General features: G+C 38.1%; 1 protein-coding gene across 18 annotated transcripts in view; it reads left to right on the top strand.

Annotated features, from left to right (window-relative positions):
• Positions 1–24,904, top strand: part of ANKRD44 (ankyrin repeat domain 44) — a 362,773-nt gene that overhangs the window by 185,872 nt on the left and 151,997 nt on the right. For 14 of the 18 annotated variants that reach the window (XR_003134598.3, XR_003134599.3, XR_003134596.3 and 11 more), the window contains exons 9-12: positions 5,141–5,219; positions 13,281–13,395; positions 21,978–22,060; positions 23,155–23,272. Coding sequence is in view for 12 of the 18 variants with exons in the window: in XM_049106597.1 (XP_048962554.1) it covers positions 5,141–5,219; positions 13,281–13,395; positions 21,978–22,060; positions 23,155–23,272 (395 nt within the window). In the remaining 6 variants the exon portion in view is untranslated. The remainder of the gene's footprint in view (positions 1–5,140; positions 5,220–13,280; positions 13,396–21,977; positions 22,061–23,154; positions 23,273–24,904) is intronic. The other 4 variants (XR_007408879.1, XM_049106599.1, XM_025442117.3 and 1 more) reach the window with 1 other exon arrangement.

Here is a 24,904-nt window from a genome sequence, read left to right as displayed (position 1 = left end):
AGATACTACTATTCATAAAATATTCTTAATCTTTATTAGTTTGCCTTCATGACCATGGCTGAGCTGTGCCCACCTCCTTAGAAGGGCTTCTTGCAGATAAACTCAGAATGGATGTAAGATCTAAATGTGAGACAAGAATCCATCAAAATCCTAGAGGAGAACACAGGCAACACCCTTTTTGACCTTGGCCCCAGCAACTTCTTGCAAGACACATCTATGAAGACAAGGGAAACAAAAGCAAAAATGAACTATTGGGACTTCAAGATAAAAAGCCTCTGCACAGCAAAAGAAACAGTCAACACAACTAAAAGACAACCTACAGAATGGGAGAAGATATTTGCAAATGATGTATCAGATAAAGGGCTAGTATCGAAGATCTGTAAAGAACTTATTAAACTCAACAGCAAAGAAACAAACAATCCAATCATGAAATGGGCAAAAGACATGAACAGAAATTTCACCAAAGAAGACAAACAAATGGTCAATAGGCACCTGAGAAAATGCTCTGCATCACTTGCCATCAGGGAAATACAAATCAAAACCACAATGAAATACCACCTCATACCGGTGAGAATGGGGAAAACTAACAAGACAGGAAGAAACAGATGTTGGAGAGGATGTGGAGAAAGGGGAACACTCTTGCACTGTTGGTGGGAATGTGAACTGGTGCAGCCACTCTGGAAAACTGTGTGGAGGTTCCTCAAAGAGTTAAAAATAGACCTGCCCTACGACCCAGCAATTGCACTGCTGGGAATTTACCCCAGAGATACAGATGCAGGGAAACGCCGGGACACCTGCACCCTGATGTTTATAGCAGCAATGTCCACAATAGCCAAACTGTGGAAGGAGCCTCGGTGTCCATCAAAAGATGAATGGATAAAGAAGCTGTAGTCTATATGTACACAATGGGTTATTCCTCAGCCATTAGAAACAACAAATACCCACCATTTGCTTCGACATTGATGGAACTGGAGGGTATTATGCTGAGTGAAGTAAGTCAATCAGAGAAGGACAAACATTATATGGTCTCATTCATTTGGGGAATATAAAAAATAGTGAAAGAGAATAAAGGGGAAAGGAGAGAAACTGAGTGGGAAATATCAGAGAGGGAGACAGAACATGAGAGACTCCTAACTCTGGGAAACGAACAAGGAGTAGTGGAAGGGGAGGTGGGCAGGGGATGGGGTGACTGGGTGATGGGCACTGAGGGGGCACTTGATGGGATGAGCACTGGGTGTTATACTATACGTTGGCAAATTGAACTCCAATAAAGAAATATACAAAAAAAGAAGAAGAAAGAAGAAGAAAGAAGAAGAAAGAAGGAAAGAAGAAGAAGAAGAAGAAGAAGAAGAAGAAGAAGAAGAAGAAAGAAGGAGAAGAAAGAAGAAGAAGAGGAGGAGGAGGAGGAAGAGGAGGAGGAGGAGGAAGAAGGAGGAGGAGAAAAAGGAGGAGGAGGAGGAAGAAGGAGGAGGAGGAGGAGGAGGAGGAGGAGGAGGAGGAGGAGCTTCTTGCTTAGCTAAATAATTCTCGAAATAACAAGATTTTCTGAGCTCTAACCCTGATGGGAAATTGAGTCTAGAAATAGGAAAGAGACTAGGAATTAAGAAAAAATCTTATAAAAGCAAAGCTTTGAATAAATGGAAGAATTAACATACCCTCTCCTTTGACAATGCCAGGAATGTTTTATCCTTGTCTGAAGTCTTAAAAACAGCAGCAGTAACAAGTCCCCCCGTGTGACAAATTTCTCAGGCAGATAATGAAACTCAGTAGGATCTCTAGTCTCAACCTGAATATCCTGAGTTCTAACCTGTAAAGACAAAATAAAAAAGTATTATCCTTTGACCTTCATTAGTTTCCAATGGCTTTTTGAAATAGCAAGTTCCTTTTACATTCAAACCATGTAAACATAAGTGTTCCAAAATGGCCCTGTGATACTCGCAATGCTTCCTATACACACTTCCCCACCCCCTGCCACCATATCCCTCAGGCAGAAAAAAAAAAAATCAGCTAAGGACTGGACTCAGTGGTAGATGAACCCAGGGGAAGATAGATCTGATGTAGCTGTCTTTTGTATTACACCACAGTTTGGTCTTTACCAAAAGCACAAGCAGTCCATGGGATAGAAGGGGGTGACACTGGCCATCCCTGAAGTGGAACCAGCTTTGTAAACCACACACCACAGAAACTGGTTACTTCTGCTCTGGCTTCTCTGGCTGCAATTTAGGTAGTTACTACCAAGTTGATGGTTATTCCCCGGTAAAGCCTTTAAGCTATTTTCTAGACACGGAGAAGTTCTTAACTAAATATTTATAAAGATATTATCTAAGCACTGAAATATTTATGGCTTTATATATATTTAACTAAATGCTAATTTGTCATGTTTTCAATTAAATTTAAGAGAAAAATATTGGAGCAAAATTTAAAGAAATAGCACCACCTAGGGACAAGTTAATGTCAACTCTGCAATTTCTGCAATTGACTCCTTATTCTCTTGGTTGCTGTTCCTTTTCCTCTAAAAATACCATTTCAGTAAAGCTGCAAGCTTACTTCCATCTTCCTTTCTCAATCTTTTCTGACTCAGGTTGCAATCATATTAGATGGAGAAAAGGTCCTATTTTCCCTCCCATTTACCCGATGACTTTTCACTATAAAGATTATTTTTCAATTGATGCATTTACTGTCCTGATGATCTCTTACCTTGGCAAAGATTGTGCACGACTCCTTTCTTCCTTTCTAAGGAATAGACTTATAGGATATAATAAAAGTTCTTATTTTGAATCCTTATGGTTTTATAAGCAATTCCAGCCCACAATCTAAAGAGTGGTCCCTACACTTGAGTACGCTGTGCAGGGTAGACTGCAGTGGTCTGAGTTAGGGCACAGAGCTCACATTTCTAACAAGAGCCTCAGGTGATTTAGATGCAGTTAGTCCTTGGTTCACTCTGAGAAATACTTATTCAAATGATGATTTGTTTCCCATTGTGAACTCTTTAAAACAAATAGTCATTTTTAAAATGTATTTATTTTTAGGTTGCCATATTTTCTTTCTTTTAAAATATTTTTTAAAAATTTGAATATAGTTGACATACAATGTTACTTCAGTTTCAGGTGTACAGCACAGTGATTCACTTTCTCTAGATGTAGTGCTCACCGCGAGTGTAGCTCCCATCTGTCACCGTACAACGCTGTTGCAATGCCACTGACTTACTCCCTATGCTGTACCTTTTATTCCCATGACTTACTCATTCCATAACTGGAAACCTGTATCTCCCACTCCCCTTCACTCATTTTGCCCATCCTCCCAACACCCTCCCCTCTGGCAACCATCACTTGTCTGTACCTATGGGTCTGTTTCTGCTTTTTGTGTATTTGTTTTGATTTATAGATTCCACATAGGAGTGAAATCATATGGTATTCATCTTTCTCAGTCTGACTTATTTCACTTAGCATAATACCTTCTAGGTCCATCCATGTTGTCACAAGTAGCAAGAGCGCATCCTTTTTATGGCTGCGTAACATTCCTCTGTGTGTGTGTCTCTGTGTGTACCTCATTTTCCTTATCCATTCATCTGTCAAGGACACTTAGGTTGTCTCCATATCTTGGCTATTGTAAATAATGCTGCAGTAAATGTTTTGGAAATCAGTGTTTTCCTTTTCTTTGGGTAGATACGGGTAGTGGAATTACTAGGTCATATGGCATTCTAGTTTTTAAGTTTTTGAGGAACCTCCATGCTGTTTTCCACAGTGGCTGCACTAATTTACATTTCCACCAACAGTGCATTTTAAAGCACAGGTATATATAGGTTTCATCGCAAAAATGAACTTGCATTTTTAAAATCTCATATTTAACCCTAGACTTTGGAAAATGTTTCTCATGAGACTTAGAAAAAAAATAGCTACATCTATTTCTTTCTCTTCTTTCTTTTTTTTTCTTCTATTAACAGTACCTGAGTGAAAGGATACATTCCATTAGGGATACTTAATGTTTTGAGAAGTATTACTATTTTTATTTTTAATTTTTATACTTTATTTAAATTCAGTTTGCCAACATATAGTATAACACTCAGTGCCCATCCCATCAAGTGCCCGCCACAAGTGCCCTCACCCAGGCACCCCATCCCCCCATCCACCTCCCTTTCCACAACCCTTTGTTTGTTTCTCAGAGTTAGGAGCCTCTCATGGTTTGTCTCACTCTCTAATTTTTCCCCCCTCAGCTTCCCTCCTTTCCCTTATGGTCCCTTCCACTATTTCTTATATTTCACATATGAGTGAAACCATATGATAATTGTCTTTCTCCGATTGATTTATTTCATTCAGCATATGGGTATTACTATTTTTAGATGAACTTATGTAAATGACTATTTCTTAATAAATGTGTAGGACTTTGGTATTTGGTGTAATGATGATAAGTCTATGGATTCTATACATTTTTTCATGTTTTGGTTTAATCTATATCAGGGAGTTCCATTTATATTTTAAGTAATAAAGAGATGTATTAATTCAACACATTTCTAGGTGATCTTTAAAATGGCAATTTGCTAATCCATTATATGCCTTAATTTTATGATTTCTAATGACTTAATTGAAACCAGCATTTCTGTTTTGGAACAATCAGAAGTGTCATTTTTCTATGGAATTAGGATATAGGGAGTGCTTGGAGCGTACCAGGTCAGGTCGGAGAGCTGCAGTCTTCGTCAACTTTAGGTCGAACAGGGCCAAGCCACTTAACACATCATTTGTCTTTTTTCATGTACTTTAGACAAAAATTGAAAAATGAAATGCCTTGAAGGAAACCATCTTCATCAGTAGATTATGAGAGAGGAAAAAGCATCTTGGATGATTGCTTCAGTTTGAAACAGGATAGTTTTAAAATTGTCAATGTAACTAGAAATTTCACATTTCTTCTCTAAAATAATTTTCGCTTCTCTAAGCTTCTTTAAAATGTGATGTTTTGCAGTAACTTGAGATGCTATATATACTTTTGCTTTCAAAATTATCTTTTACCTTTTATAAGTTTTTATTATACTTTTTAAAAAATCTAACTTGACATTTTATTTTCAGGGCATTGACAGTAGTATCCATAGAGATGTTTCAGATTGATGTCACTGATCCTTTGTTTCTCTCTCCTTTCATTTTTTTAGAGCAAAGATGGCAAAAGTCCACTGCATATGACAGCTGTCCATGGAAGATTCACACGGTCACAAACTCTCATTCAGAATGGTAAGAGAGATGCTTCTGCAGTGTTATTTCAACAGTGTCCTGATCTGAGTTTGGCTGAACATGAAAGATGATGCTCTGTTTTTGATCATGTTCTGTTGTATTTTTATTTATTTTGTTCATTTATTTAAAAGATTTTACTTATTTATTCATGAGAGACACACAGAGAGAAGCAGAGACGTAGGCAGAGGGAGAAGCCATGCAGGGAGCCCAATGTGGGACTTGATCTCAGAACCCGGGATCAAGTCCTGGGCCAAAGGCAGATGCTCAACCACTGAGCCACCCAGGCATCCCAATGGTCTGTTTTATTAAGCTGAGATTTACACCAATCCTATGATGTACTTTTCTAAAAGCTCTTTATCAGACATATGATCACCATCCAGCTTAGGAGCAAGAACATAAAGCCACTGTTTCTCAGTTAATTCCCAAAGAGCATATGAGTTTTGAACCTGGAAATGATGTGCTCATATGGGCTCAAGGTCCTGCGCTTTTCACTCTGAAACTAATAAAAATAACTATCATACATTTTCTAGCAGCAACTCTGAATTATTTTTAAGTTTTAGAGTTCACCATAGTTTCCTAAGTTAAAACTTAGTTCCTTGGGCAAAGGTAGGAAAAACGAGGTGACTCAGAGGAAAAGCAGTCAAGTGCATGATATAAAAGATGATAAAGTCATAGGTTTGATAGAGACCTTAGAAAATCACATCATCTAGTAATTTTCCAGGCTCACAACAAAGGTATACTTGAACCAATGGGTTGTCTGTAGCCAAAGTACTAGGGAGTGTCACCTCACGTTATGGTTCATAATGCTATTATGAGCTATGGCCAGCATCTGTGAATGGATTGACCTTGACCACACAACTACTGCTTTCTTAGCAAATCTTAGAGACAATTAAAAAACAGGTTTAGTCCTGTTTTATGCTGACATTCCAAGTTCAGCAATTTTTGAACTATCTTTAGTTGACCCACATTTGTACTTCTCAAAATTCTGTCATTAGTCAGTTTCTTGGACCTGCCTTTTCCTCATCTATAAGAATCTTGGATGAATTGTTAATGATACTATGTTATGTCCTAGGCACTCAAGTCATAAAACCAAAAAGTTACTTAACATTTAGATGGAAGATCAGCCAGGGAAATTATGCTTAGGAAGGAAAATATCTGCAGCAAAGCAAAGGAAACTTATAAGCATTTAACTATAGGGAAAAATAAATCTTGAGAAGTTTCCAGTGAGCAAAGGAAGGTAAAATGAAATTAACTGTAAATAGCCATTAATTATAATTTGAAATATGTGGTATGTCTCTGACATTCATTTTATTGAAAAGGCCATTAGTTGTTTTGTCTTGCTTGAAGTAAACAAAGGGGAATGGCGAGTGACCCCAGAGTCTCTCCTTCTCACACTTTCTTCATCCCGTGTATTTTTCAACTTTTTTTTTTTCCAGAAACAGTGTCCACTGGCTTAAAAAGAAATGAAACTAGGGAGATATTTGGTATCCATTTAAAAAAATTTAGTGTGAGTGTAATCAGTGGGCCTCTGTGTATAAAAAGCTTTGCTCCCTGCTAAGCACATTCAGGCACCAGTGATCAGATCAGGGAAAGAACAAGTTTTCTCCTTGTAAGCACTGCCTTCCCACAGGCCCATCCCTGTGGCCAGACCATCCTGGCCATTTCCTTTGAATCAAGGCCATGACCCGTCTCTGTGTATAATGCTAGTGTGCTGACAATAGTCTGGGGATGGTGCTGGCTGCTTTGACTTCTCCAAAAGCCATTCCTGTGGACTTGAAAGACTCCCATGCCCTCTCTGGACATGGCTGTAGTAGACTTTTGAGTTGGGATGAGGCTTGAAAGAGAACCCATCTCTTATCCTCTGTGATCTAAGAGCTTATTGCAGAGCCTCATTCTTGGCTGACCTAGCATCTTGCTTGTGGGTTGGGTGGGGTCCAGGGACCCAAAATTATGAGGATATAATGGCTATAATATATAGCCCATTATAGGTAATGATAAAGCTAACGTTGATTGAGTGTTCTCACTGTGGCAGGAATTTGGGTAAGCACTTCACATAAATCCATGAGAAAGAGGTGCCATTGTCATCTCCATTTTGAAGATGGGGATACTGAGGCAGGGGGGTTGTCACTCTGATCAGGATACATGGCACTCATGTTGTGGAACAGGAATTGAAACACAGCCAATCTAACATCAGACACTGAATTTTCAACCACTACACTTACACATGCATTTTCTGGATGAACAATGGTATGTTAAATTTTTTTTTCTAACTTGAATTTTATTTAAGAGTCATGTACATGTGGAATAGAGTCATTCCTGTAGAGGGATGATTTGGCATTCTCTTCTCTCAGCTGACAATTCTTTGCATTCATTACACATGTGAGAACTGTGAGTTCTTCCATTTGACATTTTTTAAAAATGCCCTTAGGGAGAAGAATAGGAAGCTCTTTTCTTTCCTCCTGTTTGTTGGCTTCCTTCTGGGAAAAGTCCAGAGGCTCACACCCCCGGACCTGCTGTCTATCCTCCAGAGTGGGTCACTGCACAACTAGGACTTGGAATGCTGGTCCCACGTGGGGACATCGGTTGGCTCCCTAAACCAACAGAGCATGCTACTAAGGAACATTCTTTGTGTTTATTTGTTTTGTGAAATCACCCTGGTGTTTGGAATTTGTATGGCATTTCTCTGCTTCCCTGACTGTTCTCTATTCAGGGTTATTGGTTCTTCACAATAACTTTTTTCAGAATCATCCAGTGTTATTAGTGAGACGATTGCTAAAAAAAAAAAAAAAAAAAGAGAGAGAGAGAGAGAAACACACACACCCCTCTTTTATTTTGTAGCTAGCGAGCAAAGACTACCTCTGCTGTTCAGTCACATTGTTTGTTATCTGAAGCTGTATTGTCACAGCCAGAGAGAGAAAGAACTGAATGAAGAAACAATGTGATGTCAGAAGGCATTGGATCCAGCCATTTGCACTAGCCACTGCCTCAGATGCTGTCCAGCAGGTTACAAGAGTTCAAAAATGATGTTTTCTTCACAGAAGCTTTAAAAATAGAGTTTGAAAAGGAAGAGTCGAGTGATAGGTTAGGATGATTCATTGTGAGATTTTTGACCTTTTGGCTCACAGTACTTCCGAGGCAATTTAATAAGATGACCATTCTTGTTTGCGCAGGAAAAACAAACTTCAGATGAATGCTTCGATAATGTTGCATAAATTATCCCTTCTGATATGCTTTGCATATTTCTAAACTCACAAATGTTTATTCTACTCACTAATTCTCAATCAATTACCAACATCTGACTTGCAAGCTTCAAATGAATAATAAAGTTATTTAATTTGCATGCCAGGCAAATCTTAAAGATTTTCAAGTGAAAATGGAAAGGTTTGGGGAATGACTATAAAATAGAAATTCATTCATCTAGAGGTTCTACTGTAATATAAAACAGATTTCTGAATAACAAATAGTTTCTCTCTTATTCTTCCACTAGTAATGATCTTTTTCTGAAATATACTTTAAATGACAACAAAAGCATATGTGGAAGGTAATAAATACATTTTTACAGTCTTATTTTTAAAGATTTTATTTATTCATGAGAGACACAGAGAGAGAGGCAGAGACATAGGCAGAGAGAGAAGCAGGCTTCCTGCGGGGAGCCTGACGCAGGACTCAATCCCAGGACACCAGGATCGTGACCTGAGCCAAAGGCAGATGCTCAACCACTGAGCCACCCAAGTGCCCTATTTTTACAGTTTTAAACTGACTTATGAGGGTTGTTTGGGTGGCTCAGTTAGTTGAGCATCTGACTCTTAATTTTGGCTCAGGTCATGATCTCAGGGTTGTGGGATCAAGCCCCTATTTTGGGGGAGCCCAGCATCAGGCTCTGCACTGGGCATGGAGCCTCCTTAAGATTTCCTCTCTTTCTCTCTCTGTGCCTCTCCCCATTTGTGTACCCTCTCTCTCTCTAAAAATAAATAAATAAAATGTTAAACTGACTTAGGAAATGGTAGTAACAGCAAGAAGAAACTTTATCAGCTCAGCCCCTTACCCTTTCCAACATTTTTCACTCTTTTCTTTCCCTACCCAATTTTTAGCATATTTGGGGCTGATAAACATGGAGGCTCTAACACTTCTTTTTTTAAAATTTATTTTATTTTATTTATTTTTAGAGTTTATTTATAAAGAACATGGTTCTTTGTCTGGAATCAGTTTGGAATGAACATTTAAAAATTTTTAAAATTTCAATTCAGTTAATTAACTTATATTATTGGTTTCAGAGGTAGAGGTCAGTGATTCATCACTCTTTTGTAATACCCAGTGCTCATTACATCACATGTCCTCCTTAATGCCTATCACCCAGTTACCCTGTCCCCCACCCACTTCCCCTCCAGCAACCCTTAGTTTGTTTCCTATGATAAAGAGTCTCTTATGGTTTGTCTCCCTCTCTGATTTTGTCTTGTTTTGTTTTTTTCCTCTTGTCCCCTATGATCCTCTGTTTTGTTTCTTAAATTCCACATATAAGTGAGATCATATGATAATTGTCTTTCTCTGATTAACTTATTTCACTTAGCATAATACACTCTTGTTCCACCAATGTCATTGCAAATGGCAAGATCTCATTCTTTTTGGTGGCTGAGTAGTAGCCTGTTGTGTATATACACCACATCTTCTTTATCCATTCATCTGTTGGTGGACATCTGGGCTCTTTCCATAGTTCAGCTATTGTGGAAATTGCAGCCATTGGGATGCAGGTGGCCCTTTAGATCACTACATTTGTATCTTTGCTGGATCTTAGGGTAGCTCTTTTTTCAACTTTTTGAGGAACTTCCATACTGTTTCCCAGAGTGGCTGCATCAGCTTGCATTCCCACCAACAGTATAAGAGGATTCCCCTTTCTCTGCATCCTCGCCAACATCTGTCATTTCCTGACCTGTTAATTTTGGCGCTAACATTTCTTAAGAAGGTTTGATGCCTCTTGGCTGGGAAGTACATGGAGTGTTGCAGTATTGGTTCTGGGCAAAGGTTTCTCTGGAGTCTGGGGATCTGCTTCCCACATCTTCCAGGATCAGTTCTAGGGGTGGACCGTTCAGGCCAACCACTGTAGGCAGTTCTTAGACAGTTACATAGACCCTGGATTTCTTTGAGGTATCCATGGAGACAGTATTGCAAATAGTTTCACATCTGTCAGTGTCTTTATTATCAGGATGTGAGGAAAGGCTTTCTAACCTCAACACAAAATCTAAATATAATAATAGACATGAATTCTTCCAAAAAATAGGTTTTTTTTCAGAATAAAAAGACAAAGAAAAAATGAAAATATAGGAGGAAAATATTTTTAATATGTATTAGTGATAAATGGTGAATATCCTAAATATTTTAAGAGTAATCAAGGAATAAAAGACCACACACACAGAAAAATGGTTACAAGTCGTCAACAAATAGTTCATGGGAAAAGATAGACAAATAGTCCTTCAGTATATGAAAAGATGCTCAACTTCTTTAATATGAGAAATGCAAATGAAAACTATACCGAACTATTACTTCTCACCCATCACATGGCAGGTATTCAAAGGCTTGACTAGGCTGTGGGGAAAACACACTCTCATATATTGCTCATGTGAGTAGCAAAATGGCACAGAACCTAAAGGGGAAAATGTGGCAAAATCAAAGAAAACCACGTATTCATTTCTTTGACCTAGAAATCCCCTCTCTAAGAATTTACCCTGAAGATACACCCAACGAATAGGAAACAGTATATGCATGAAGTGATTCGCTGCAGCGTTCCTGGTAATAGCAAAAATGATATTTACTCCCTAAATGCGTCTCCATACCAGAGTGGTATACTTAACTAGTGTTTCCATGCAATGGAAAACAATAAAGCTGTACAAAAATGAGGAAGAACTCCAAGAAGTGATTTTTTGGGGAGTGAATTCCAAGATATACTGTTAAGTAAAAAAGAAAAAAAACCCAATATATAAAGAGTCTGTGTTTATTTTTGCAAAGAGAAACACATAAAGCATAAACCAAAACTAATGAAAATTGTTACTATAAGATGTGGTTGAAAATGAAGTAGGAGGGGTGGAAATAAGAGTGAGCCTTACTTTAAAAAATATAATTTTTATTTCTTTTTTTAATTTTAAATTTTTTTTAAAGATTTTAATTTTCTATTCATGAGAGACATGGGGAGAGAAAGAGGCAGAGACACAGGCAGAGGGAGAAGCGGGCTCCATGCAGGGAGCCTAATGTGGGACTCGATCCCGAGACTCCAGGATCACACCCTGAGCTGAAGGCAGAAACTCAACCACTGAGCCACCCAGACTTCCTATAATTTTGATTTCTGAAATGTGAATTTTTAACATATTAATCAAATAAATCAAAAGCTGGTAAAAATTTTGAAAACAATCAACTGAACCTAACTATGTATCAAGTTAATACTATAAGCATAGAGAATAAAGAATTCAGGTAACTTTTAAACAAAGTACTCCCTGCTTATGCTAAAATTCTTGCAGGAAATTTTGTTGGAAAATAGGATATTTGCACAATATCAAAGTACTGCCTGCAAATTGTTAATTACAAAGGGGAAAAAAATGTTTTGCATGGCAAGGGCTGGCAGGTATCAACTTAACCAAACAATCAGGCCTCTTTTTTTTTTTTTTATTTTGGCAAAACATATATAATATAAACAGTTGCCATTTTAACTATTTTTAAGTGTACTGTGCAGTGGCATTAAGTACATTCACATTTTGTGTAACCAACGCCATTGTCCATTTCTAGAACTTTTTCATCTTCTCAAACTGAAACTGTATGTATTGCAAGCAAAACTGGCATATCCAGTGGAGTAACCTGACCTTATGTGTGTGCTGTGGAGATGCAGTGGGAAGTGCACATCAAGTCTGGGGTATTGCCAAAATGTTCTGAATCTAATAGAGGAAATAATAAGACAACTCCAGAATGCAGGACATTCCACACAACTTTTGGCTTGACCTCCAAAGATATCAAGATAGATAGATAGATTGATTGATTGATAAGAGAAAGCAGGAGGATTGTTTTGTATGAAAGGAAACTAGAGGAACGTGACAACCAAATGGTAGCAGAATCTTTTATTGGATCCCAGTTTTATTTTTTCTTTAATTTTTTTGGTATGTTTTCTTTCTTTTTTTTTTTTTTACATTTTTAAATTTTTAATCCAATTTGCCAATATCTAGTATATCCCAGATTTTAAACACTAACAGCTATAATGCACATTTTGGGGATAATTGGAGAAATTGGAATGTGTTTTATATTACATAGAATTATGATACTGACCTTAAATTTCTTGAGTATACTAATTGAATTGTAGTTATGTGAGAGAATGCCTTTGTTCTTAGGGGTGAAATGTCATGATGACTAACTTGTTTTTAAATAGTTAAATAGACCAATTGCATTTACATATATGTTTATGAAAAGGGGAGAGAAAGAAATGTAATAAAATAAAAAGTTGGGAGAGAAGGAAGGCAAAATGAGACAAAGTAAGATGAGAATTCTGTATTATTAAAAGGACTGTTGGTGATTAATATGATAGCTTTTATAAATATAGATATTTCCAGTTCATAGTTTATACATTTTCTCATTTTACTCATCATATTTTAAACCAAATAATCAAACTACATAAAATATTTTCTTGAACTTTCTATTCACTTTGGTTCTGATGCTTTAGTATAAAGTTTATGTAGGCCTTTAATCAAGCAGGTAAGATTATACATTTTATGGAATTTGATTACTTTGTTCCTTCAGAGCAGGAATTTAGTTGTGAGATTTTAGATCCTTCAGTAAGACATTATGGAAAGACTTTTCAAAAACATGTCTAATAGACTTCCCTCTATGCAGATTTAATAAAACTACTACTTCAGATGGTGACCTGAAAGGCATTCTGGTGCCCAGAAAGGCATTCTTGTACTTCAAAACAGAGATGGACATGGAGAGGAAAAGAACAACATTTGGACAACATGAGTGACTAGCGTAGGATGTAGTATCCGAATCAACCTGATTCCTTATGTTACCCTGTGTTAAAACCGTCTCTTTCAGGAGGTGAAATTGACTGTGTGGATAAGGATGGCAACACTCCTCTCCATGTGGCTGCAAGATACGGTCATGAGCTTTTGATTAACACCCTAATAACCAGCGGAGCTGACACAGCCAAGTAGGTTTCCTGCAGAAATTGGTGGAATATTTGCCATGTGTGGGAATACTGCCAAAGGGACTTTGCCATGAGGCAGACAGTTTCCATTTATCTAGGTGGAGGTGGATCTGTACCGTTCTGCTAAATACAAATTAAATTTGAACTAAATTAAATGAATTTTAATGACACATGCAAGGAAGAACCAATTTTATTTTCAGCTACATCAGAAAGAAGACTATTCCAATGGTTTTAATTAAGGACACTTGAACTCTATTCCTAACTCCACTTTCTAATATTCTGTTCTTTCTGGTGTTTAATGTTGGTTGAGCAGGAAAAGTAAGACCTAATTGGGCAAAATCAGAATTTATTCAGGGTGCTTGCTCAGTTCTGATGATATTATTAGGGGGGTACAATCAAATAAATCTGCTACATAGGGAACAGGGGCCTGACTTCATTTTATGCTTCAATTCCACAAGAATATAAGCAGTGGTACAAGTTGGTCACAGTGCTGGGTGCTATGGGAAAATCAGAAAGAAGTCACCTGGTTGATGCCTTCAAGGAGCTCATAATTTTGCTAGAGGCCCAAGGCCCTCATAAGACAAAGAATCATGCAAGAAAGTATAAAATAAAATTCTAAATGAAGCAGGACTTAAGTGGCTTAGTGTAGACAGTGTAGACATGCCATAGAGTCTATACAGGAGACAGCTCAAAGGTGGCCAAAGTTTTCAAAAAAGCTTCAAACAGAAGGTTAGTCTTAGGTAGGGTTTGAAGGATGACAAGTCCTTGAGTAGAGCAGAGGGTGGCAGATAGCTTGAGCAGGGAGGAAAGCAGGACCATGGCTTGAAAGAGGACAATTCTGGTATGCTCTGTCCTGAGGTATTATCATGTGCAGGTTGGGAGCCCAGGCTTTCATGGGCTCTACATGGGCTCCAATCCAAACTACCTTGCCTGTGAGCTGTGTGACCTTAGGCCTATTGCTTAAGCTCTCTGTGTGTTGGGAGTAATAACAGTACTCGCCCAAAGATTTGTTATGGGGATTAAAGGATTTCATTCCTAGTAAAGCTATCTGGTATAGGTTAAGATCCATGTGAGTATGAGTTATATAAGTGTATCGGGTAATATTAGTAAACAAGATAATCCATATTAAAAGCTCTTTGAAGAATGCCTAGCACATAGGAAGCTATCCACAGCTCTTATTTTACTACTTAATATTATGTAGTAGAACCAAATTCAAGAGAGCCTTCAAGCACAGAATAAAGAGTGTAGCTATGATCACAGAGACTGTGGATAACAAAAACTAAATTTTTAGGAGAACAATATGAGGGCAGTGTAACATTAGGAGTTCTATCTTATTTGCCAAATGTTGTGCAACAGAATTGGAAATCTTGCTTGGGAATAAGCCAAAATTTAATTGGTCCATGGAAGGCACTGGTAGGTTCCAGCAACCTTCTGGGGTTCCAGGCTAGTGACAGGAATAAGATCCAGAGCAGACAGCGCAAGTGTTGTAAGGTTTGCACCATACTATGGGAATAGTCGGGGAGACACTGACTCTGTGGCTTCACAAAAGAGGTGACATTTCAGCAAAAAGAGGGATGAGTAGGAATCTACCAGGATGAACAAAACTGTGTGAGGTAAAAAGGATAGAAGGAAAAAGGAAGAATGTTCCAGGAAGAGAGAACAGTATTTACAAAGGCACAAACATGGGACTGTGTTGAAAGCAGATTGCCATGCCCAGATTATCTGATGTGTGTGGAGAAATGGAAAAAAAATGAGGTGGGAAGGCAGGAAGAGCCACATCTTGAAGGACCTTGTATGTCCTGCTAAGGAGCTGGATTCTGTTCTGAGGCATTCTGAAGCTGTAAAGGAATTTTAAGTGAATGTAGGGAAGCTTGTATCTTATGATCCTATTTGTGGGTGAGGAAAATCACTCTGACAATGGCCCAGATGTACCAGAGGCGGTCCAGACCAGAAACATGTGGCAGCCTCTTGCAAATGTCCAGAGAGGAGAGGATGAGGGCTTGGGCTCAGCTCAAGGCTGGGTTTGGAGGGGGGGAGGTGGCAGAAAAAGAAAGACATGCTGACAAACAGTACAGTGGGCTGTGTCCTTTCAGAAGAAAGGAATCCACTTACAGTCAACTTTTTTGACTGGATATTGCAAGTTAAAAGAAGCAGGTCAGTCTTGTGGAAAGAGCACTGTCCTAAGATTCGGGAGGCTCTTACTGGATTCTTAGTTCCTGACCAGATCATGGTTACCCAAAGCCAGAGATCATAAATGCTCCATGGTAATTAAGCAGGAGTAAAATATCTAGGCACACCCCTTCACTTGTGATAGGTTAATATTTTCAGTGGTGTGTTTTTTTTTTTTTTTTCAACTCAGGGCTACTTGGGGAATTTTAACCAAACCACCATGAATTTCTGATTTTCTTTCAGATTTGGATCCCCTTGAGGGAGAAACTGAGGTGCACAGCTTACTTAGAATTCCCCAAAACATACTTACTCAATAAGCACAGGGTTCATTTCTTTGTAATTATTTTGCCTTCAATTTATGCGAATACACACCATGTGGCAAAAGGGCCTTAGAGACGTCATTATTGTTCAAGTAGCCTTTCTTTCCATCGACTGTGTTGTGTCCTGGGGATGCCGCTGAGGCAAACATTGTCCCAGCCTCTAAGAGCCACATCTGCTAATGTCACAGCGTATCTGAGGATAAGAATGCGCCCACAGTAAACAGTGGTTTGTTAGGCTGCAGCTGTGTACGTGCGTGTGTGCATGTGTGTGTGTAGCACATGGGGAGGGAAATCACCATTTTGAAATATCAAAATCAGGAATCACCATTTTGAAATACCAAAATGAAAGGAAGGAAAGTTGGAGAAGATTAACTTTGCCTAAAGGGCCTCAGAAAATTACTAATCTCTGGGCTCTTTGTAGATCTATGTGGGGTTGTTTATTAAAGAGGAGAAAAGTTGGACTTTCCTTCTATAAATAAGTAAACAAATAGCATTTATGAAAATAACCTATCCTCATCCATAAACAATATGACCAAATATATTTCAAAAGATCTCAATATGACAAATGTTATTATGGTCGTTACTTCCTTATGAATTTCTTTGAATTTCATTCTTGGGCCAGATCGAATGTTTTTCTTCTCTGAACTTTTAAGTCAGAGCACTTTCTGCAACCTGACTCCGTGCTCATGCAACTTTATGTGGCGCCAAAGCCCTTTGGTTCTTCTTCTTTAACTTTTTTAGGTTTGAGACTCTTGTCTCTGGGATTTTAATTTGTCTTCCACCTGACTGACTATGCTCTCACTTGTTTTTCTGCCTCAACTGCAACAAAATTAGGGGTATTATAGTTATGCAGGTAACTGGTTCTGACAACTGTTCTTTCACTAAATGTTTGGTAAAGTATCACCCACTATGTCAGGTTCTGGGGTTGTAGGAGTCCCTGCCCTCAAGGAATTTATAATTCATTGGGGGCAAGGATTAAACAAGCAGTTACAATCATGCATGCAAAGTGTGATGCCAGAACAATCGCTGGGTGCCAGTGGATACAGAACATATGTGGGTCATAGCAGGGCTGAGGGTGGGGTTTCTGGGAAGAGTGGTGCTTCCTGGAGACTGCAGGTGAATAGCAGTTAGTTAGGTCGTGGTATTGAGAGACTTGCAAATCCTGGGTAGAGACTTATATTATTTTTATTATAGTATGTATATGTGTAAATGTAAAACTAGATAGAAACTCCTTAGGCTTTGACTCTACTATCTCAGTGAGTCCAAAAGAAGTCCAGAATACATGCAAACAGCACTCAGGGGTAACGGATTAACAGCAGTAGCAAACATTCATGAGTGCTTACCCATGCCAGCACCATTCTTAGGAATTACATTTAACTGTCACAGCAGCTCCATGAGGTGAGTGATATGTTTATTGCCATCTTGTCAGTGAAGTAAATGAGGCACAGAGAGGTTCACTTACTTGTCTGAGGTCACAGAGCCTGTGAGGAGGTGGAAATGAGACTCTGTCCTCTGCCATCTGGATCTGGAGGCAAGGCAAGGAGCAAGAGGCTTGCTGCCTCTCTATGTAGCGGTTGATGTAATGGCACACGGTTTGCTGAAATTAAATCACCGTTGTCATGGGATTATTGTCCTGGTGGCCATGGTGCTGACTCTTTAGAGGTCAATACATTCTGTGATACTGGAAGTTTTGCAGTGGCTTCAACACAGAGGAGAGAAGGGGGCTTGTCACAGAGCACAAACCCAACTACTGCCAAATTCTGTGCATATAGAAGGCTAAGGATACTGCATTGTCACTGGCCCTTCCCAGGTTCAGACATCATTGGTCTCTATTAAGTCCACCTTTTTCCTGTTCTTATTGGCCTCTGCCAATTAAAGTAGTTCCACAAGGCACGAATGTGATCCTAAGTACAGCCTGGGGCGTTGACCTATGGCAGAGGTATTTCGTGAGATGGTGTTTGTTGAGATGAGCCAAAATATGACCACTTGCTTTAGGTTATCATCAAAGGAAAAGACAGTTTAAAAAATTCCCGCAGAGAACTCTTGAAAGCCTAAAGGTATTTCCATTGGCCCCCAGAGATACACTAGTGAGTTTGAGAAAGGCTACGAGAAGCTGGGCAGAAAGAGGAGTTTCTTGAGGCACCCGCATGTACCAAACAAAGCCTGGCGCAGGATATAGCCTTGGCTCCTCCAGGAGGAAGGGACAGAAGTCCACTGAGATTCTAGAATACTGATTGATTAAGGAAGATCCAGCTGGATCCAGAAGGGGCCTTGGAAGCCACATTAGAGTGCTTGGTCCTGGTTCAAAAGAAACCACTGTAAGTGTCGTAGGTTACAAACAGCAAGGACCCAAATGCTTCTGACTCAAGGGTATGTGATACATATTTGGAGTGACATAGATAAAATTAATAGGAAACTGATTTTTTAAATTTGGGTTGATCACTCAAGTAATCATAAAATCATTTGATGATCAAAAACCATCAAATGTTTTTATCTCACCTGCTCAGTGGGCAAAAGGTAAACCAATCCACCTTCCCTAGGAGACTTGCAAGAGAGAAATACTTAAAGAATTTTTAAATGTAGAAAGAACAGATATGCTAGCTGATCACAATTTATTCTTGGCTTTTAAAGAATCACAAACGTGGTTTTAAGGATTCACAGCCTGATTACCACTACCAAACTCACAAGACTGCAGATTATCCAACTAAGCTAATAATAATTTCAAGGGCAATAGTAATACTAACTTGTATGGGAAAGGCTTATCATGGTCCAGACCCTCTGTTAGCACCTGGGTGCATTATTAGTTAGTCCTTACAATTGCTCTGTAAGATCAACACTGTTGTAATCTTTATTTGCTGGATGAGGGAACCATTATGTACTTGCCAAAGATCCAATAGCTGGCAAGTGTCAAAACTAGAGCTCAAACCCATGGTATCTGACCCCATCACCTTAACCATAGTGGTTTTTTTTTTTTTTTTTTAGCATACAGCCTAAGGGGAGGTTCTAGAAAGCACTGGAGGTGAAAAGGGACAGCCTTAGCTCTCTGATGCCAAGGGGAAAGCTTAAAAGAACAGATATTCTAATAGTGCACAAGCCTTTTCCTTACCTCTGATAGCGGTCTACAATTTATTCTGACCTCATTTATTCTGAAATAACTGGGTAGGAGATGCCAGCTAGCAGCTAAATTAGAAATAGCTAATACAAATGTGTCCCATTAATTTTATGACTGGTCTGATAAATGTAACATTTTAGCTGGAACTGGTCTCTTTCCTATAATTTATGCATTGTTAAGTTTAGTGTTATCTGACATCTTTATTTCTTGATCTTCTTTGATTTAAACCTGATGAAGTAAGAGCAGTGCTTCTTATTTGGCTAAGACAGCCAAATCCTAATTTTCTTACTTAAGGTTTTATGATTCTTCCTTTAGAAGAAGTCTTAATTTATAAAAATAAAGGAGTAATTTTATTTGAAACATGCAAGTCATTTCTAATATGATTCAGAGATTCTGAATTTGACTTTTATCTTCTTTACAATCTTGGCCTGATATTTGGTTTTCCTGTTTGAATCGTAGTGTCATATTCAAGTTCAAATGCCAGTTCTAAATTAATGTTTTCAAACCTACATTGGAGTATTGATTTTTTTATTAACTATGGAATAAAAATATATATCAAACATAATTTTTACTAGGCCTTTTGGACTAATTCTACCTCTCTTCTCAAATTTATAAGTAACAGGAAAAAAAAGAAAGACTTAGCTAATGTAGAGTATGATGAATTAGCTGAACACAATGATGTTAAGTGGCAAAGCTGATTGGAAATATTCATAATGAATTTTGTGTAATATATTACAGTGCTGTTCCTGTTATACTGTCAATTACACTTTGTTTTCTAATTGATTTATTGTAGAATTTGGTGCTATTTTCTCTAATTCATTTGCTTGTATTATTGTATATAAAGATATATATTTTTTGTATCTTTATAAAATGTGTACTATATTGTGTATATATACATATATGCACATATATGTATGTATATATAATATATATGCAATATATAACATTTTAATATATTTATATTTTATATATTATGTATTTGCACACATATATTTTTCTTAAAATCATATATAAAGAATGAGGAAGGTTCAAAGATCTCTTGGAAAATCCAACCCAATTCCAGGCACATCCTTTCAGGAACTTAAAACCAGAAACTTAAAAATAGGAAAATACTGTTTTTCCCTTGCAAACATCCAGATATATTAATATAATCATATATTTTTGCCTTACCTGCCCTAAGCAAATAAAGTAGTTAAGAACAGTCTCATTGGCTTAAAATTCCATTTAGTAAGGTGTTTTTAAAACATGTTATACATATTTAATAATTACTGTTTGCCTGGCATCAAGAGGGAGCAATATAAATAGCGGCATAGATAGAAAAGCTTCTCTCCCATCCCCCAACTCCCTTTCCGTGAGCATCAAGGTTGTCACTGGAGCAATTGCTTTTCAGGATTTTTTTTGTAAATGATGAGAAGAGGCAGTTACAAGCAGTTCTCCTCTGCATGACACTGCCCGGAAGACAAGCAAATTGCATCTCTTGATGGATGCCAGCTATTATATACACTGGGTTGGAAATCTCCATATAGGGAAAGGAAAACGAACAGAGGGAAGGCTGAACAAAACCACCAAATACACAGAGAAGTTTTCATGGAAAGAGAGAGGTAGTTAATGGTTGGCAGACTCAGATTTGTCAGCACGGTGAATACCATGAAATATCTGTGAATATGTATATACTTCAGCGCATTCACACACATCATCATAATTTTTGAGATAGCACATAAAAGTCATGTATCTGAACCCTAACCAATTCAAACCATATGTGATTTTAAATGAATTATAGAATCTGGAAACGGGCAACTTTGTGCCAGAGAAGAAATTTAGGTCATCAGTGCTGCAGGTGTAAACATACATACTTCCTTCCTTGTGTTATGCAGAGGATCTGCAAAATCTGAACTACATTATTTGAATATAGTGAGATGTTCTGAGAAATGAGCACTAACGTTATAGATGCTTAGATGCACACAGGAACCTCCCGATGATGCTGTTTATTAGGAACTACAGTTCAGCACATGGCTTTGGGTCCCTGTGTGAGGAGAGGTAGTGGGCAAGAGGAGGATTGGATTCTGAAAGCAAAAAGCACTGCTATCAGAAGGCGGCCCATCCCTTAAGGGATCAACCCGGGGACTGTGTTATGATAGGGTATTGGTCTATAAAAAGTCCTTTCCTGGATTCTTTCTGTAATACTGCTGGGGCAAATATGCTGGATCTATGAAATGTATGCAAGATAATGTTTGTTGCTCCAGCGCATTTTCGTGACTGGCGTTCTGATGTGGGTTAATACACAGTATAAAAGTCTATTAGCAAGATGAAGTTGCACCTGCAAAAAGTAAATATTAGTTTTTATTCTCATCCAAAATTTTGTTTTCAGTAATGCAGCCATTATTAACTCTTAGCAAAGTACTTGGCACATAATAGGTCAATAGTATTTATGTATCAACTCAAAGAATAGAACAGGTCACTGAATAAAACAGCTTGCTGACATAAGTTGCTTAAGCTGAAAGAAAAAAAGGCAAATTAATCTTAAATGTAGAGTCATCAGTTTATAAGAAACTTCTTAAAAACATACATTCCTATTGTTATGGGTTTTATTTTTTTATTTTTTAAAAGATTTTTGTTTTATTTATTAATGAGAGATACAGAAAGAGAGGCAGAGACACAGGCAGAGAGAGAGAAGCAGGCTCCTTGCAGGGAGCCCGACGTGGGACTCAATCCTGGGTCTCCAGGCGCCAAACCATTGAACCACCTGGGCTGCCCTGTTACGGGTTTTAATTCTGGTCTAGGCTTAGGATTTGATTATGTTAAGGTGGAAAATGATTGCATAATTATTTCCTGAGTGGAAGAATTATAAAATTATTTTAGGCAAGTGTCCCTAAGTGAGGTGTTATGGATTTAGTTTTCATCAGAGAATTTCTAGAAAAGATTTGTTCTTCCACATGTATCTTGAGATCTGTTACCGTGAGCTGCTCTGTTTTTTCCCTCCTCAGGTGTGGAATCCATAGCATGTTCCCCTTACATTTAGCCGCCCTAAATGCTCACTCTGATTGCTGCAGAAAGCTGTTATCGTCGGGTAAGTAACCCCATTACCACAGATGAGGCTCGGTGTGTCCTGTACAGGAGCCACATGGCTCTAGGTGTCGGGTCAGAGTAAGAGGCTGACTGTGCTTCATGTCATGCATTACCTGGTCTGGGGACAGCTCTCGGCAGTCCTTGGCATTGTTGCTGTTTGAGTGTCAGTATTCCTGCCACAGAATGAGAGTCTTGTCCATTTTTCAAGTTAAAGCTTGGGTGATCCAGAGTGAGAAACAGGCAGGGATGGCCATAGCTTACTGGAAGTTTCTTGTAATCAGAGAAAATATCTTTGAGGCCTAAAATGGAGGACTTAACAGTTAATATTTTCAACAAAGGAAAAAGGCCAAATCCCCCACATTTTGACAGTAGAATTGTTATGTTACTTTCCTCCTCCGTGGGCTTTGATAAATTGCTATAGTTTGATCCCCTCCAACTAGGTTCAATTTTTATTTTTTAAATGTGGGTCTGTTTGGAACCAAGAAATTCTTTCTGGTTTGGAGCTTTGCTAATCTTTCTTATCACTGCTTCTGCCAACCTCCATGCATTAAGAAGTTCCTGGCTTTCAAAGGTGATAGAGCTCTGCAAGGCAAAGATTGTTTATGAATTAATTCAACAGACATCCCAGAGGCATTTTTTTTTTTCCTTTTAAGTGCTTTACCTATGGCTGATTCTGCTTTCACTGCTTTTGGCATGTTTAAAAATAATCCCTGCATGAAAGCATGTTTCCCAAATCTTAAACCAAGTGAAAGCCAATAATATATGTAAGAAAATATCTACTCCCGCATGTTAAGATTACTCCTTTGCTGTCCATGTTTTCTCCATGTGTTCTGTCTGCCTGTCTATTGCCCTACTTATCTCAAATTGGTTTCATAAATTTCTATCCCGGGATTGAAATATGGGGCTGTGGTTCACCCAGGGCTGAATGTGAAAATAAATTCTTCTAGACTTCATGGTTCTTCCTATACAATTGCCAAGCTTGAGCAGTTACCATTCGTTTCCATGACAACCTCTTTCTGACTACAATTGCTTGCGTTCTGGTTTTCCTACTAACTGATTTTTCTGTCTCTGCAATGTTTCTTGTGGTTTAACTAGGACAAAAGTATAGCATAGTATCGTTGTTTAGTAATGAGCACGTGCTGTCTGCAGGCTTTGAAATAGATACCCCAGATAAATTTGGAAGAACGTGCCTTCATGCTGCTGCTGCAGGAGGGTGAGTACTTAGCAATTTCAGTTCTTATTTCATGACTTAACTCCTAATTTCTCTTAATTGACTTAAGTTGTCTGAATCAAAATCAATTTCCTTAGTAAGATGGGTAAGAATCATTGTCTATCAATACCAAATATCACTTTTGCATTTCCATGTTAGTTGTATGTTTGTTCTTCTGAAGAAAAATGGTTAGCCCATCTCATAGAGAAAATAGTTCTCTTTTGTTTTCTCTTCTCACTCTCTTCCTTTTTTTTTAATTATAAGATTTCAGCCTATAGAATATGTATTGTGCTTGATATGCACTCTGCCAAAAGAAAATAATTTGAGATTTGTTCCTAAGTTTTTTCCTTTTTGTCACCGGTAGGTGGATGATGATCAAGGGAATCCAAGATTGAGTTAGTCCATGTTTATCTACAGATATTTTTGTACTTATTTCAAAACTGATTTTTAAGCATTAAGTGGTTAAATGTGACTGAAGGTCAAGAAAAACCAAGGGATAGACAAGAAGTGATTTAATCTGTGCCTTTTAAAAAAGTTGTAAAGAACATTTTTCACCAGATACTCTTTTTCATATCAGTGGTGAGAATAAGGCTCTGATCAATATGTTGTTGATATATGATCATACATTGACCAAACATGGCCTCCCTCGGATGACCTTGTTTGGTTAAGGTGTTAGTTCTTAATCAATCTTCTAGTCCTTAAGGAACAGCAATGCTTCTCCATTTGTCATCTGTACATTATCCAAAGGCATTACCTCTTTATCAGAGGTGGGTTGACTGTGAAGCTTTAGGGCCTTTACTTGTGTGGGTCCCTTCCAAAATTTTGTGTTTAGTTTTATATTCATAATTATGTATTATTAAATGAATCTCCTTCTCCCCAACCCCTCTCCCCAAATCGTCTGAGCATCATGAGCCACAGAACTGGATCTGCCTCTGCCTTTGATCCTTTGGCTTCATTCAGTAAGAGACAGGTGCTTTTATATCAACTGGCATGCTACCCCAACACATAATGGTCTCAGAAAGGTCTTATATTTTATGACTGAAACAGCTAGTTTTCTGAGAAAGGTGGCTACAAAGAATCAGGGGGAGGGGGTGTGGAGAGAGCCCTGCTGGGGTTCTTCATTAATGAGATCATTTTTCATATTTAAATAATAAAACAGTAAATCCTAGACCACTTCTCAGCATTCCAAGTTTAGAACAATAATGGATGATTGTCTCTTTTTATGCTGACATTAAAAAAAATATATCAGGCCTATACAGAAAGTGGCAACACATCATTCTGGATTCATATCTGAAGTTCCTATTACAATTAATATTTAGTGACATGCTCTTCAATAAGAAAATTCACTTTGGTGGGTCCTTTTTTCTTTACTAAACATGATTTATTGCTTCTGCGAATGACAAAGAAGCTTTGGAAGATCACTATGCTCCACTGCATCACTTTCGGCCTTTTCTTTTTTTTGCACATTTGTTTACCTATATTACAAAGACAGGGAAATGCAGCTGTTTTATTTCCCATTATGGAGAGTCTGGGTTGAAAATGGTTATCATGGTGAATTCATTCTCCTGTGATAAAAGGTAATGCTTCTCCATCCTGACTCATTGTTTAGAAGTGACATGAAATCATTGTTAGGTA

This window comes from Canis lupus, chromosome 37 (genome assembly GCF_003254725.2).
Source record: "Canis lupus dingo isolate Sandy chromosome 37, ASM325472v2, whole genome shotgun sequence".
In the NCBI taxonomy this organism is placed as follows: domain Eukaryota; kingdom Metazoa; phylum Chordata; class Mammalia; order Carnivora; family Canidae; genus Canis; species Canis lupus.
Note: the sequence above shows the minus strand (reverse complement) of the source record. Positions and strands in the feature narration are given on the sequence as shown.